The 16,536-nt window shown below is 43.5% G+C and overlaps 1 protein-coding gene across 2 annotated transcripts in view; it reads left to right on the forward strand.

Moving 5' to 3' along the window:
* Positions 1-16,536, forward strand: part of NEBL (nebulette) — a 277,903-nt gene that overhangs the window by 124,754 nt on the left and 136,613 nt on the right. For both annotated transcript variants that reach the window (XM_040434444.1, XM_040434445.1), the window contains exon 4: positions 11,012-11,119. In XM_040434444.1, coding sequence (XP_040290378.1) covers positions 11,012-11,119 — 108 coding nt within the window. The remainder of the gene's footprint in view (positions 1-11,011; positions 11,120-16,536) is intronic.

The following is a 16,536-nucleotide window of genomic DNA, read 5'->3' on the forward strand; positions in this document are numbered from 1 at the left end:
AACTTGTGTCTGTGTGCAGCACGCCAGACCTGCAGGGTATTGCGATTGCGAGGTCACGGTTATGGGCAATCGAGGGTTACTCACTGTTTGGAGGAGAACCCTGGGCAGGCATGCGACAGTGAAGGAGAGGCTGGCACAGAAGTCCTCTGGGGCACACTCTGTATTTAGGGACCAGGCCTGATGGTGGATGAGGTGCCTTGGATGTTGCAGGTGTTTTATGTGCCTGGGGCAAGGTCCCTTTAAGATTCGTGACGCCAGTGCCTGTAACGGTGGCACACCGATTTATAGCAGTAGTAATGGAGGAACACAGTAGTATGGTAAACCAAACTTTGCTTTACTGGAACAACGGTTCAACTTTGTACAGTTCAATTTTCAGTTCCACATTGAGCAATAACGATCAGCAGGCTCTTTATGAATGGCAGACAAATGTTCTTTGCGGGATACTCAGAGGGTAACAATTGACACTTCACAGACCAGGCTGCACTATTTCTCAGTTCTGGCTGGCTGTATTCCAAGGCCCGTATGCCTAAATGCTGGCTTTTATCCTTGGCAAAATAATCTTCCTCCCGTATTTATCCTTGCATTAACTTAATGATTCTTCTGCCCTTCAGCTTACTTGTCTTAGCTGGAAACACTGGCTCTGCTTGGCTTGTGGTAACTGCAGGTTTCTCCCAGGAGGTAAACTCTTCTCATGGGGTGAATCTTCTGAGCTAAAACATAGACTCAGGAACTTCAGGCTGATGAGGCTACACTACTAGCCACCTGGACTGCACTAACTCTCCCCTGTCTGGGCCTACCTATATATATTCAGGGTTCTCTAGCTCCCTCTAATGTCTAGGAGGCTGAACTACACCCTAACAGGCCTGACACCCAGATAACACAGGGAAATGAGCATAACACATCACATTAATGCAATAGACATATTAACCCTTGTGTAGTGCCCACCTTTACCTAGTGGGACACTACATGTGTATAAGGCCGGGTTCACATCTTCGTTTATTTTTTGCTCTTCTGATGTCAAAAAGAAAAAAAAAAAAATCGGATCCTGTATTTAACCACCTCCGGATCGCCTAACGCAGATTCGCGTTCCGGAGGTGGCAGCCCTGCGCTCAGCGACGCATATACTCGTCATCTCGCGTGAGCCGGGATTTCCTGTGAACGCGCGCACACAGGCGCGCGCGCTCACAGGAACGGAAGGTAAGAGAGTGGATCTCCAGCCTGCCAGCGGCGATCGTTCGCTGGCAGGCTGGAGATGTGATTTTTTAAACCCTAACAGGTATATTAGACGCTGTTTTGATAACAGCGTCTAATATACCTGCTACCTGGTCCTCTGGTGGTCCCCTTTGTTTGGATCGACCACCAGAGGACACAGGCAGCTCAGTAATATGTTGCACCAAGCACCACTACACTACACCCCCCCCCCTGTCAATTATTAACCCCTTATTCACCCTTGATCACCCTTGATCACCCCTGATCACCCCATATAGACTCCCTGATCACCCCCCTGTCATTGATTACCCCCCTGTCATTGATCACCCCCCTGTAAAGCTCCATTCAGATGTCCGCATGATTTTTACGGATCCACTGATAGATGGATCGGATCCGCAAAACGCATACGGACGTCTGAATGGAGCCTTACAGGGGCGTGATCAATGACTGTGGTGATCACCCCATATAGACTCCCTGATCACCCCCCTGTCATTGATTACCCCCCTGTCATTGATCACACCCCTGTAAAGCTCCATTCAGATGTCCGCATGATTTTTACGGATCCACTGATAGATGGATCGGATCCGCAAAACGCATACGGACATCTGAATGGAGCCTTACAGGGGCGTGATCCATTTAGGAAAACTAGAAGAATGGTCAGAACTCTGGAAACTGAAATTTAATGTGGATAAGTGCAAGATAATGCACCTGGGGCGTAAAAACCCAAGGGCAGAATATAGAATATTTGACACAGTCCTGACCTCAGTATCTGAGGAAAGGGATTTAGGAGTAATTATTTCAGAAGACTTAAAGGTGGGAAGACAATGTAATAGAGCAGCACGAAATGCCAGCAGAATGCTTGGATGTATAGGGAGAGGTATAAGCAGTAGAAAGAGTGAAGTGCTTATGCCGCTGTACAGAACACTGGTGAGACCTCACTTGGAGTATTGTGCACAGTACTGGAGGCCATATCTCCAGAAGGATATAGATACTCTAGAGAGAGTTCAGAGAAGAGCTACTAAACTAGTACATGGATTGCAGGATAAAACTTACCAGGAAAGGTTAAAGGACCTTAATATGTATAGCTTGGAAGAAAGAAGAGACAGAGGGGATATGATAGAAACTTTTAAATACATAAAGGGAATCAACTCGGTAAAGGAAGAGAGCATATTTAAAAGAAGAAAAACTACCACAAGAGGACACAGTTTTAAATTAGAGGGGCAAAGGTTTAAAAGTAATATAAGGAAGTATTACTTTACTGAGAGAGTAGTGGATGCATGGAATAGCCTTCCTGCAGAAGTGGTAGCTGCAAATACAGTGAAGGGGTTTAAGCATGCATGGGATAGGCATAAGGCCATCCTTCATATAAGATAGGGCCGGGGGCTATCCATAGTATTCAGTATACACTGCGTGAAGAATTATTAGGCAAATGAGTATTTTGACCACATCATCCTCTTTATGCATGTTGTCTTACTCCAAGCTGTATAGGCTCGAAAGTCTACTACCAATTAAGCATATTTGGTGATGTGCATCTCTGTAATGAGAAGGGGTGTGGTCTAATGACATCAACACCCTATATTAGGTGTGCATAATTATTAGGCAACTTCCTTTCCTTTGGCAAAATGGGTCAAAAGAAGGACTTGACAGGCTCAGAAAAGTACAAAATAGTGAGATATCTTGCAGAGGGATGCAGCACTCTTAAAATTGCAAAGCTTCTGAAGCGTGATCATCGAACAATCAAGCGTTTCATTCAAAATAGTCAACAGGGTCGCAAGAAGCGTGTGGAAAAACCAAGGTGCAAAATAACTGCCCATGAACTGAGAAAAGTCAAGCGTGCAGCTGCCAAGATGCCACTTGCCACCAGTTTGGCCATATTTCAGAGCTGCAACATCACTGGAGTGCCCAAAAGCACAAGGTGTGCAATACTCAGAGACATGGCCAAGGTAAGAAAGGCTGAAAGACGACCACCACTGAACAAGACACACAAGCTGAAACGTCAAGACTGGGCCAAGAAATATCTCAAGACTGATTTTTCTAAGGTTTTATGGACTGATGAAATGAGAGTGAGTCTTGATGGGCCAGATGGATGGGCCCGTGGCTGGATTGGTAAAGGGCAGAGAGCTCCAGTCCGACTCAGACGCCAGCAAGGTGGAGGTGGAGTACTGGTTTGGGCTGGTATCATCAAAGATGAGCTTGTGGGGCCTTTTCGGGTTGAGGATGGAGTCAAGCTCAACTCCCAGTCCTACTGCCAGTTTCTGGAAGACACCTTCTTCAAGCAGTGGTACAGGAAGAAGTCTGCATCCTTCAAGAAAAACATGATTTTCATGCAGGACAATGCTCCATCACACGCGTCCAAGTACTCCACAGCGTGGCTGGCAAGAAAGGGTATAAAAGAAGAAAATCTAATGACATGGCCTCCTTGTTCACCTGATCTGAACCCCATTCAGAACCTGTGGTCCATCATCAAATGTGAGATTTACAAGGAGGGAAAACAGTACACCTCTCTGAACAGTGTCTGGGAGGCTGTGGCTGCTGCTGCACGCAATGTTGATGGTGAACAGATCAAAACACTGACAGAATCCATGGATGGCAGGCTTTTGAGTGTCCTTGCAAAGAAAGATAGCTATATTGGTCACTGATTTGTTTTTGTTTTGTTTTTGAATGTAAAAAATGTATATTTGTGAATGTTGAGATGTTATATTGGTTTCACTGGTAAAAATAAATAATTGAAATGGGTATATATTTGTTTTTTGTTAAGTTGCCTAATAATTATGCACAGTAATAGTCACCTGCACACACAGATATCCCCCTAAAATAGCTAAAACTAAAAACAAACTAAAAACTACTTCCAAAAATATTCAGCTTTGATATTAATGAGTTTTTTGGGTTCATTGAGAACATGGTTGTTGTTCAATAATAAAATTAATCCTCAAAAATACAACTTGCCTAATAATTCTGCACTCCCTGTATTGGGCAGACTAGATGGGCCAAATGGTTCTTATCTGCCGACACATTCTATGTTTCTATGTGATCAATGACTGTGGTGATCACCCCATATAGACTCCCTGATCACCCCCCTGTCATTGATTACCCCACTGTAAGATCCATTCAGATGTCCGCATGATTTTTACGGATCCACTGATAGATGGATCGGATCCGCAAAACGCATACGGACGTCTGAATGGAGCCTTACAGGGGTGTGATCAATGACTGTGGTGATCACCCCATATAGACTCCCTGATCACCCCCCTGTCATTGATTACCCCCCTGTCATTGATCACCCCCCTGTAAAGCTCCATTCAGATGTCCGCATGATTTTTACGGATCCACTGATAGATGGATCGGATCCGCAAAACGCATACGGACATCTGAATGGAGCCTTACAGGGGCGTGATCAATGACTGTGGTGATCATCCCATATAGACTCCCTGATCACCCCCCTGTCATTGATTACCCCCCTGTCATTGATCACACCCCTGTAAAGCTCCATTCAGATGTCCGCATGATTTTTACGGATCCACTGATAGATGGATCGGATCCGCAAAACGCATACGGACGTCTGAATGGAGCCTTACAGGGGTGTGATCAATGACTGTGGTGATCACCCCATATAGACTCCCTGATCACCCCCCTGTCATTGATTACCCCCCTGTCATTGATCACCCCCCTGTAAAGCTCCATTCAGATGTCCGCATGATTTTTACGGATCCACTGATAGATGGATCGGATCCGCAAAACGCATACGGACATCTGAATGGAGCCTTACAGGGGCGTGATCAATGACTGTGGTGATCACCCCATATAGACTCCCTGATCACCCCCCTGTCATTGATTACCCCCCTGTCATTGATCACACCCCTGTAAAGCTCCATTCAGATGTCCGCATGATTTTTACGGATCCACTGATAGATGGATCGGATCCGCAAAACGCATACGGACATCTGAATGGAGCCTTACAGGGGCGTGATCAATGACTGTGGTGATCACCCCATATAGACTCCCTGATCACCCCCCTGTCATTGATTACCCCCCTGTAAGATCCATTCAGATGTCCGCATGATTTTTACGGATCCACTGATAGATGGATCGGATCCGCAAAACGCATACGGACGTCTGAATGGAGCCTTACAGGGGTGTGATCAATGACTGTGGTGATCACCCCATATAGACTCCCTGATCACCCCCCTGTCATTGATTACCCCCCTGTCATTGATCACCCCCCTGTAAAGCTCCATTCAGATGTCCGCATGATTTTTACGGATCCACTGATAGATGGATCGGATCCGCAAAACGCATACGGACGTCTGAATGGAGCCTTACAGGGGCGTGATCAATGACTGTGGTGATCACCCCATATAGACTCCCTGATCACCCCCCTGTCATTGATTACCCCCCTGTCATTGATCACACCCCTGTAAAGCTCCATTCAGATGTCCGCATGATTTTTACGGATCCACTGATAGATTGATCGGATCCGCAAAACGCATACGGACATCTGAATGGAGCCTTACAGGGGCGTGATCAATGACTGTGGTGATCACCCCATATAGACTCCCTGATCACCCCCCTGTCATTGATTACCCCCCTGTAAGATCCATTCAGATGTCCGCATGATTTTTACGGATCCACTGATAGATGGATCGGATCCGCAAAACGCATACGGACGTCTGAATGGAGCCTTACAGGGGTGTGATCAATGACTGTGGTGATCACCCCATATAGACTCCCTGATCACCCCCCTGTCATTGATTACCCCCCTGTCATTGATCACCCCCCTGTAAAGCTCCATTCAGATGTCCGCATGATTTTTACGGATCCACTGATAGATGGATCGGATCCGAAAAACGCATACGGACGTCTGAATGGAGCCTTACAGGGGCGTGATCAATGACTGTGGTGATCACCCCATATAGACTCCCTGATCACCCCACTGTCATTGATTACCCCCCCTGTCATTGATCACCCCCCTGTCATTGATCACCCCCCCTGTCATTGATCACCCCCCCTGTCAGGCTGCATTCAGATGTCCGTATGATTTTTACGGATCAACGGATACATGGATCGGATCCGCAAAACACATACGGACATCTGAATGGAGCCTTATAGGGGGGTGATCAATGACAGGGGGGTGATCACCCCATATAGACTCCCTGATCACCCCCCTGTCATTGATCACCCCCCTGTCATTGATCACCCCTCTGTAAGGCTCCATTCAGACAATTTTTTGGCACAAGTTAGCGGAAATTTATTTATTTTTCTTACAAAGTCTCATATTCCACTAACTTGTGTCAAAAAATAAAATCTCACATGAACTCACCATACCCCTCACGGAATCCAAATGCGTAAAAATTTTTAGACATTTATATTCCAGACTTCTTCTCACGCTTTAGGGCCCCTAGAATGCCAGGGCAGTATAAATACCCCACATGTGACCCCATTTCGGAAAGAAGACAACCCCAGGTATTCCGTGAGGGGCATATTGAGTCCATGAAAGATTGAAATTTTTGTCCCAAGTTAGCGGAAAGGGAGACTTTGTGAGAAAAAAATAAATAAAATCAATTTCCGCTAACTTGTGCCAAAAAAAAAAAATTTCTATGAACTCGCCATGCCCCTCATTAAATACCTTGGGGTGTCTTCTTTCCAAAATGGGGTCACATGTGGGGTATTTATACTGCCCTGGCATTCTAGGGGCCCTAAAGCGTGAGAAGAAGTCTGGGATCCAAATGTCTAAAAATGCCCTCATAAAAGGAATGTGGGCCCCTTTGCGCATCTAGGCTGCAAAAAAGTGTCACACATCTGGTATCGCCGTACTCAGGAGACGTTGGGGAATGTGTTTTGGGGTGTCATTTTACATATACCCATGCTGGGTGAGAGAAATATCTTGGCAAAAGACAACTTTTCCCATTTTTTTTATACAAAGTTGGCATTTGACCAAGATATTTATCTCACCCAGCATGGGTATATGTAAAATGACACCCCAAAACACATTCCCCAACTTCTCCTGAATACGGAGATACCACATGTGTGGCACTTTTTTGCAGCCTAGGTGGGCAAAGGGGCCCACATTCCAAAGAGCACGTTTCGGATTTCACTGGTCATTTTTTACAGAATTTGATTTCAAACTCCTTACCACACATTTGGGCCCCTAGAATGCCAGGGCAGTATAACTACCCCACAAGTGACCTCATTTTGGAAAGAAGACACCCCAAGGTATTCCATGAGGGGCATGGCGAGTTCCTAGAATTTTTTATTTTTTGTCACAAGTTAGTGGAAAATGATGATTTTTTTTTTTTTCTTACAAAGTCTCATATTCCACTAACTTGTGACAAAAAATAAAAACTTCCATGAACTCACTATGCCCATCAGCGAATACCTTGGGGTGTCTTCTTTCCAAAATGGGGTCACTTGTGGGGTAGTTATACTGCCCTGGCATTCTAGGGGCCCAAATGTGTGGTAAGGAGTTTGAAATCAAATTCTGTAAAAAATGACCAGTGAAATCCGAAAGGTGCTCTTTGGAATGTGGGCCCCTTTGCCCACCTAGGCTGCAAAAAAGTGTCACACATCTGGTATCTCCGTATTCAGGAGAAGTTGGGGAATGTGTTTTGGGGTGTCATTTTACATATACCCATGCTGGGTGAGAGAAATATCTTGGCAAAAGACAACTTTTCCCATTTTTTTTATACAAAGTTGGCATTTGACCAAGATATTTCTCTCACCCAGCATGGGTATATGTAAAATGACACCCCAAAACACATTCCCCAACTTCTCCTGAATACGGAGATACCAGATGTGTGACACTTTTTTGCAGCCTAGGTGGGCAAAGGGGCCCATATTCCAAAGAGCACCTTTCGGATTTCACTGGTCATTTTTTACAGAATTTGATTTCAAACTCCTTACCGCACATTTGGGCCCCTAGAATGCCAGGGCAGTATAACTACCCCACAAGTGACCCCATTTTGGAAAGAAGACACCCAAAGGTATTCGCTGATGGGCATAGTGAGTTCATGGAAGTTTTTATTTTTTGTCACAAGTTAGTGGAATATGAGACTTTGTAAGAAAAAAAAAAAAAAAGAAAAAAATCATCATTTTCCGCTAACTTGTGACAAAAAATAAAAAGTTCTATGAACTCACTATGCCCATCAGCGAATACCTTAGGGTGTCTACTTTCAGAAATGGGGTCATTTGTGGGGTGTTTGTACTGTCTGGGCATTGTAGAACCTCAGGAAACATGACAGGTGCTCAGAAAGTCAGAGCTGCTTCAAAAAGCGGAAATTCACATTTTTGTACCATAGTTTGTAAACACTATAACTTTTACCCAAACATTTTTTTTTTATCAAAGACATGTAGAACAATAAATTTAGAGCAAAATTTATATATGGATGTGTTTTTTTTTGCAAAATTTTACAACTGAAAGTGAAAAATGTCATTTTTTTGCAAAAAAATCGTTAAATTTCGATTAATAACAAAAAAAGTAAAAATGTCAGCAGCAATGAAATACCACCAAATGAAAGCTCTATTAGTGAGAAGAAAAGGAGGTAAAATTCATTTGGGTGGTAAGTTGCATGACCGAGCAATAAACGGTGAAAGTAGTGTAGGTCAGAAGTGTAAAAAGTGGCCTGGTCTTTCAGGGTGTTTAAGCACTGGGGGCTGAGGTGGTTAAAGCCCCTGTTATTCACATTTGGCATCCATTTTAGCCATTTTTGTCTGAGTTCCGTTTTTTTTTTTTAGACGGACAAAAAAAGTCCTGCATGCAGGATTTTCGTTTCAGTCTCAACTAACGGAATACGTGTGTCTCAATAAGTGGGGGTCCTAGATGTGGAAAGCAACCCTTTTGGAAATTTATTCTAGACGAGAATACCCCTTTAAATTCTGTTCACATATGAGCCATAGCTTTGCTTCAAAAGCCAGAAACCTTTGCCCAATGGGTTTTGTAGAGTTTTTGTCACTTTGATGTCAAGAAAAGCATTATGCCAATGTATTTATCTTTAATTTCGGATTTTATTCTTAGAAGTGGCGAGTGGTTATACTATAGAATAGTATCCGAGTAGGGCCGGCTATAGACTGCTATCTGCTTCTTGATCCCTCTTGACATGCTAGAAATGCCCACTCAGCCAGTCGCTGGTTGAGATCGTTCACCTTTTTTGTGATGGACGAACATCGGCCGGGACGGTTCACGATCAAATGTTCGCGAACCGCAAGTTTGTGGCGTGCCCCATTCACTTTAATGCCAGGCGAACCTGAAAAACCTTCAGCTCATATTTGCAGCCACCAAATCGTCCCACAACATGGACAGTGACATACCAGAGGGGGATCATTGGCAAAAATTCCAACAAAAAATATGTATCATTTTTATGCGTCTTAAAGGGAAATTCTCTGAAATGTGCCCTGCTGGAGCCTAGAAAAATTGTATTTTAGGCCACAGGAGTACAGGCCTTAAAAATTAGGCATTCATCTGACATAAAAGAAATTGTGATTGTCTGGCTGTCACTAAATAACAATTTTGCTGTAGCCAACTTTTTTTTTCTCACTTTTTTGGGGGGGCAACTGGTATATCACACCAGTATAAATTATTTGTTCCAATGGAGTTTGTCACTATCTGTAGCTGAGGTAACGCAGCAAAACCGCAAACAAAAGCTGCACTACCCGAATGCACTATATAGAAAGTATATAATTGATATATAAATCCCCTGCTTCAATCAAAGATTAAAGAGGGACACTTATGGTTCATTGTCTAAAAGATCAATTTTTCTATACATGGAGCTATACACTTTAATAGTTTTCTCTTATGAAATGGCACAAAAATAATCTGAATATAGAAATTTCTAAAATCCCAACTGCATCAAATAATGGAAAAAAATACATAACGGGCTCAAATATACAGAGAGGAACCAGACAAACACTTTCTGGGTTAATATTGTGAATGTAATAATAAAAATCTATACCTCAGATCAAAAAGAGGGACATTTAAGGAGCAAAGGGGGACAGAGGGTCAAAAAGAGGGACTCCCTCCAAAAGAGGGACGCTTGGGAGGGCTGATTAACCCCTTCCCGACTGCCCACTGATTATATACGTTCTATCTGCACATACCCCGTGCAGATGGCACGTATATTAACGGTCAGGCAGCTCTTTAATCCCAGCGCTGTACATCGCTACAGGAGCGCAGGGAGGCGTCCTCCAGTGGTCTTTTAAAAATAATAAAAAAATACAAAGAAGAAAATGTAAAAAAAAATAAAAATGTAAAAATGCCCTCGCTAACAGAAACAGTCACCGTAGTCGCCATGTTTACTCAAACCTATACGTGTTATACATCCAAATGATCTTCACAAAATAGGGAAACCATTGCAACAATAAATTTTTGTGTCCGGTTTAATATTCAAGTAAAAAAAAGCTATAATTAAAAAAAAAATACTTTTTAATCAGACTTTGCTGTTTTTAAACCTAATAAAAGGAATAAAAATATCTTTAAAAAAACATGCTAATAAGAAGTCCTAAGTGTCAAGTAAAAAACACAGCAAAAATTATTTTGGTAGTCAAACAAATTAAAAGGTTAGGGTCACTAAACCACCATGTGCACAAAATCACAAACATGTTTTTTTTTTAGGCCCGGTCATGAAAGGGTTAAGGAATAAATATCCGTTGGTTGAACTTGACGGACTTATGTCTTTTTTTTCTGCAGTGTTAACTATGTAACTATGTCTTGCTGTTTACCTGTAGATTGCATGCTAGAGAAGTAATGCAAGTGCCAACGCCATGATGACTTTTTTTTTTATTTTATTTTATTTTTTTATATTTCCTATTGTAGGTAAAATACAAGAGAGACTTTGAGGAAAGTAAAGGACGAGGCTTCAGCATTGTCACAGACACACCCGAGCTGCAGAGACTCAAAAAAACCCAAGAGCAGATCAGTAACGTATGTGCGGCAGTAGTCCCTATAAAATGGGGGAACCACGGCAGTGGTGGTGTGGTGTCTGTCGGTATGTGAAGAAATCGTAAATGAGCCACTGTGTGTGAATGTGTGTCAGGTTCAAATGCAGATTATATAACTGTAGACACAAATGTTGGATATATATATACTGTCTATACACTGGATGTACATATATATCGATGACCCTACCAACCATTTCATCCACAGATATCTAGGTGTTCTTCACGTTTAATTACCAACACATCTACCTCCTACATTCATACTTTTTAGTCCAATTATTAAAAATTATATTAAGACATTCCTTATTTATAGCCGATTCAGTAAAGGAGGGTGACAACCAACATGTCCGCCAACTCGGTGATCATTAAATCCAAAAATCCTGAAGAGAGAGGCGAATGGTTAAAAAATTCCTGAGATCCTGAAAGTAGAAGACAACACAAGAACAGGTGATTTTTTTATTTGTATATTTTTTTAATAACTCTGGCACCAAGGATATTGATGTCCTCGACTCTGCATGCCGAGGTGAAATCCACAACCTTGTTCCCATGCACAGGGCCAAATGACTGTTCTTTACAGGTTCTGATCAGCCCGAAGCCATCATAGGCCCTCACAAAGTACATGGGCCGACACTGTGCCTCTGATTTCCTAGAGGGGTATTCAGAGTTTTGGTTTTTCGGTGCCGCATTCAATCAGGGAGATTTTCTGCCCTAGAAGCATTTACAGAATACTGTGCCTCTGTAGTAAGGTGCCATACAGAGTGACCTCCTGGGGGGCATGCAGCGTGTCTAGGGCAAATTTTTTATGGAGTTGAATCGATTGCAAATTTCCCAATGAATCAGAATCTTATGGAGATTTGTCCAGAATAAATTGCACAAAATGACAGCCGCTATTTTACAGAGAAGAAGACTGAGGAGAAGGCATCTTCCACCAAAAGGGCTTTTATTTTTTGGGTTTGTGTTTTAATTAAGAAAAATCCAACAGTGCAGTGTGTTTTCAAATAGGTCATCTGTTACCACCAGCTACTATCCGTTTACCCGCAGCTTTATATTTCTCTGTCACGTTGACATTACTTATGCTGTCCTGAGGTTAAAAATCATGAGAGACCTCAGAATGTCATACACGACTTTTCAGGGCAATCGGGGCACTTTTGATTCCGACTGAACCGAATCTGCCGATTGAATTGCACCGGAAATAAATTTGAGGAAATTAGCTCTTTTCTAGTCGCAGGTACTCTGTACAGCCTGTGTATGGTCCCTTACAGAGATGTCACAGATTCTGCATAAATCTCAAGGAAAAGAGTAAAGGATAACATTATCGGGCTCATCTGCTCACTTGCACATCATATACTGGATTTTCTTTGTCCGTACGTTGCATCGCGAACATAAAATGTTCTTCTCCTCTTCTTAACGCTTTAGGTCTTCGACAACTTTGCATTTTTTCCCATTTTTATAATCTAAGCAAATTTATCCGCTATATGAGAGGCTGAGAACTACTTCTGACCACATATGCTTAGTATTAAGGTTGCCTCCTCACATCTAATGGCAAAGCAGTTCCCATTTGTTATAAATACATCCTACAGAGATATTTCCCAAGATCTTATTTCAGTGTTGAAAGAAAGAAACTAGAAACTTGCCACTTACTAATGCAGAGATTCATCAAAGCTAATTAGAGGTAACACTGGAGCAGTTGATCTGAGCAACCAATTTGGTTGGCACTTCCATTCTCCAAGGAACCAAGAAATGAGAGCTGAAATCTGGTTTCTATGAGAAATTGGTCAATTTTCAAGTGCATTAGTTTTTACTTCAGCTTTGGACTCCTTAGGAAGATCCAGGGAAGACCATATCTAGCATCATTTTTAGCCTACTAACTCCCTGCTGTTGAGTATGTCTTCTTTTCCGTTGTCACTGCGCGTGCATATGGTATTGTGGCCTGTAGACAGTGGGTTCACAATATACGGGCCCCGCAATATACAGGTAAGCAATCTGGAAGGTGTGGTGCCTTGGCATGGAACCCTACGGAAGAACTACGAAATGGGGTTTCTCTCCATGCCTCCGCGCCGCAAAAAAATATAACTATTTTTTTGCGGTGCGGACGAATCACGGACCCTTTCTAGTTGAATGGGTCTGCATCCATCTGCGGAAACAGCACAAATGTTGCCCATGCATTGGCGACGGCAAATTGCGGTCCCCAATGCACGGAACGGCCGTCTGCATGAGCTCTAAACCTCACCCATTTAGTGGTCCAGTTTCCATTAAAATCAGACCAGAGCCGTCAAGCACACTACAACATTCCAGCTCATTCTCCAGTCCTTACATTGCAAACCTGAGAGTCCCGGAGCATTGTATTACTCCAGATATAGAGTTATTTTCGGGTATCTGACCTGTATACACTCACCTAAAGAATTATTAGGAACACCTGTTCTATTTGTCATTAATGCAATTATCTAGTCAACCAATCACATGGCAGTTGCTTCAATGCATTTAGGGGTGTGGTGCTGGTCAAGACAATCTCCTGAACTCCAAACTGAATGACAGAATGGGAAAGAAAGGTGATTTAAGCAATTTTGAGCGAGGCATGGTTGTTGGTGCCAGACGAGCCGGTCTGAGTATTTCACAATCTGCTCAGTTACTGGGATTTTCACGCAGAACCATTTCTAGGGTTTACAAAGAATGGTGTGAAAAGGGAAAAACATCCAGTATGCGGCAGTCCTGTGGGCAAAAATGCCTTGTGGATGCTAGAGGTCAGAGGAGAATGGGCCGACTGATTCAAGCTGATAGAAGAGCAACGTTGACTGAAATAACCACTCGTTACAACCGAGGTATGCAGCAAAGCATTTGTGAAGCCACAACACGCACAACCTTGAGGCGGATGGGCTACAACAGCAGAAGACCCCACAGGGTACAACTCATCTCCACTACAAATAGGAAAAAGAGGCTACAATTTGCACGAGCTCACCAAAATTGGACTGTTGAAGACTGGAAAAATGTTGCCTGGTCTGATGAGTCTCGATTTCTGTTGAGACATTCAAATGGTAGAGTCCGATTTTGGCGTAAACAGAATGAGAAGATGTATCCATCCTCTGATGGCTACTTCCAGCAGGATAATGCACCATGTCACAAAGCTCGAATCATTTCAAATTGGTTTCTTGAACATGACAATGAGTTCACTGTACTAAAATGGCCCCCACAGTCACCAGATCTCAACCCAATAGAGCATCTTTGGGATGTGGTGGAACAGGAGCTTCTTGCCCTGGATGTGCATCCCTCAAATCTCCATCAACTGCAAGATGCTATCCTATCAATATGGGCCAACATTTCAAAAGAATGCTATCAGCACCTTGTTGAATCAATACCACGTAGAATTAAGGCAGTTCTGAAGACAAAAGGGGGTCCAACACCGTATTAGTATGGTGTTCCTAATAATTCTTTAGGTGAGTGTATATTCTCTGCTTTAATGATCAATACCTGATTTTGGCTTCCAAAACTGCATGCAGAAACCTGACCACGTGAGTGTACCCTTAGAGTACGCCACACATCATCTTCATATGTTATGCTCCTGAACAAACCCTTCAAGTAAAACCTTGAGCCAAATTTCCCTGCATAAAGTGAACAATGTACAGAATGTAATGTGTACGTTGGTATTGGGTGAGGATCCTTCTACCATACTGGTGTCCACATCAATCTCATATCTAAAAGACTGCTGCATTAGGAAAAGGAAACCACCCGGGGGCACGCAGGGTTCTTTGTGAACAGTAAGTACTTTTATGTATACATTATGGGATATTATTATTACAGTGAAACCTCTGAGATGACCACTTAACATGGCATTGAAAAGTAGTCCTTTAGAGGGATGGTCTTAAAGAAGATGGCCAATATCCATATATGTGCAACTGAACTGAATATATGGTGGAACTGAAAATCGGCCACAGGAAATCTGGTCTGGATAAGGAATTGTGTCCTGGACTTTTGGAGAGGTTTGACTGTATTTGCATTATTTATTATCTGTAACCATGTGTCACTTATATATTCAATATGGCTATATTATGGTTATGATCCCTGTTGTGCCCTCCATCTTGATTGCTGACTCCATCAGATTTCAGTGATTCAAGTGCTAAAGTCAATGCAAATAGCCGGAAGAGTTCTGCGCGTGCGCCATCGCACATCTCATGCGCAGGATTTCAGAGCTGGAAACAGTGATGTTAGATGGCAAAGGAGATGTCAGTCAAGACAGAGGGCCGGACACGAAGCAGAGATTATGACTGAGAGCCTGAGCAGTTGCTGTGATGGGGTGTGCACAATGGATGAAAAATTCCAATTATACACTTCTCAAAAAAATAAAGGGAACACTTAAACAACACAATGTAACTCCAAGTCAATCACACTTCTGTGAAATCAAACTGTGCACTTAGGAAGCAACACTGAGTGACAATCCATTTCACATGCTGTTGTGCAAATGGGATAGACAACAGGTGGAAATTATAGGCAATTAGCAAGACACCCCCAATAAAGGAGTGGTTCTGCAGGTGGTGACCACAGCCCACTTCTCAGTTCCTATGCTTCCTGGCTGATGTTTTGGTCACTTTTGAATGCTGGCGGTGCTTTCACTCTAGTGGTAGCATGAGACGGAGTCTACAACCCACACAAGTGGCTCAGGTAGTGCAGCTTATCCAGGATGGCACATCAATGCGAGCTGTGGCAAGAAGGTTTGCTGTGTCTGTCAGCGTAGTGTCCAGAGCATGAAGGCGCTACCAGGAGACAGGCCAGTACATCAGGAGACGTGGAGGAGGCCGTAGGAGGGCAACAAACCAGCAGCAGAACCGCTACCTCCGCCTTTGTGCAAGGAGGAACAGGAGGAGCACTGCCAGAGCCCTGCAAAATGACCTCCAGCAGGCCACAAATGTGCATGTGTCTGCTCAAACGGTCAGAAACAGACTCCATGAGGGTGATATGAGGGCCCGACGTCCACAGGTGGGGGTTGTGCTTACAGCCCAACACCGTGCAGGACGTTTGGCATTTGCCAGAGAACACCAAGATTGGCAAATTCGCCACTGGCGCCCTGTGCTCTTCACAGATGAAAGCAGGTTCACACTGAGCACATGTGATAGACGTGACAGAGTCTGGAGACGCCGTGGATAACGTTCTGCTGCCTGCAACATCCTCCAGCATGACCGGTTTGGCATTCTGTCAGTAATGGTGTGGGGTGGCATTTCTTTGGAGGGCTGCACAGCCCTCCATGTGCTCGCCAGAGTTAGCCTGACTGCCATTAGGTACCGAGATGAGATCCTCAGACCCCTTGTGAGACCATATGCTGGTGCGGTTGGCCCTGGGTTCCTCCTAATGCAAGACAATGCTAGACCTCATGTGGCTGGAGCGTGTCAGCAGTTCCTGCAAGACGAAGGCATT

The sequence above is a fragment of the Bufo bufo genome, chromosome 5, assembly GCF_905171765.1.
Source record: "Bufo bufo chromosome 5, aBufBuf1.1, whole genome shotgun sequence".
Taxonomy (NCBI): Eukaryota; Metazoa; Chordata; class Amphibia; order Anura; family Bufonidae; genus Bufo; species Bufo bufo.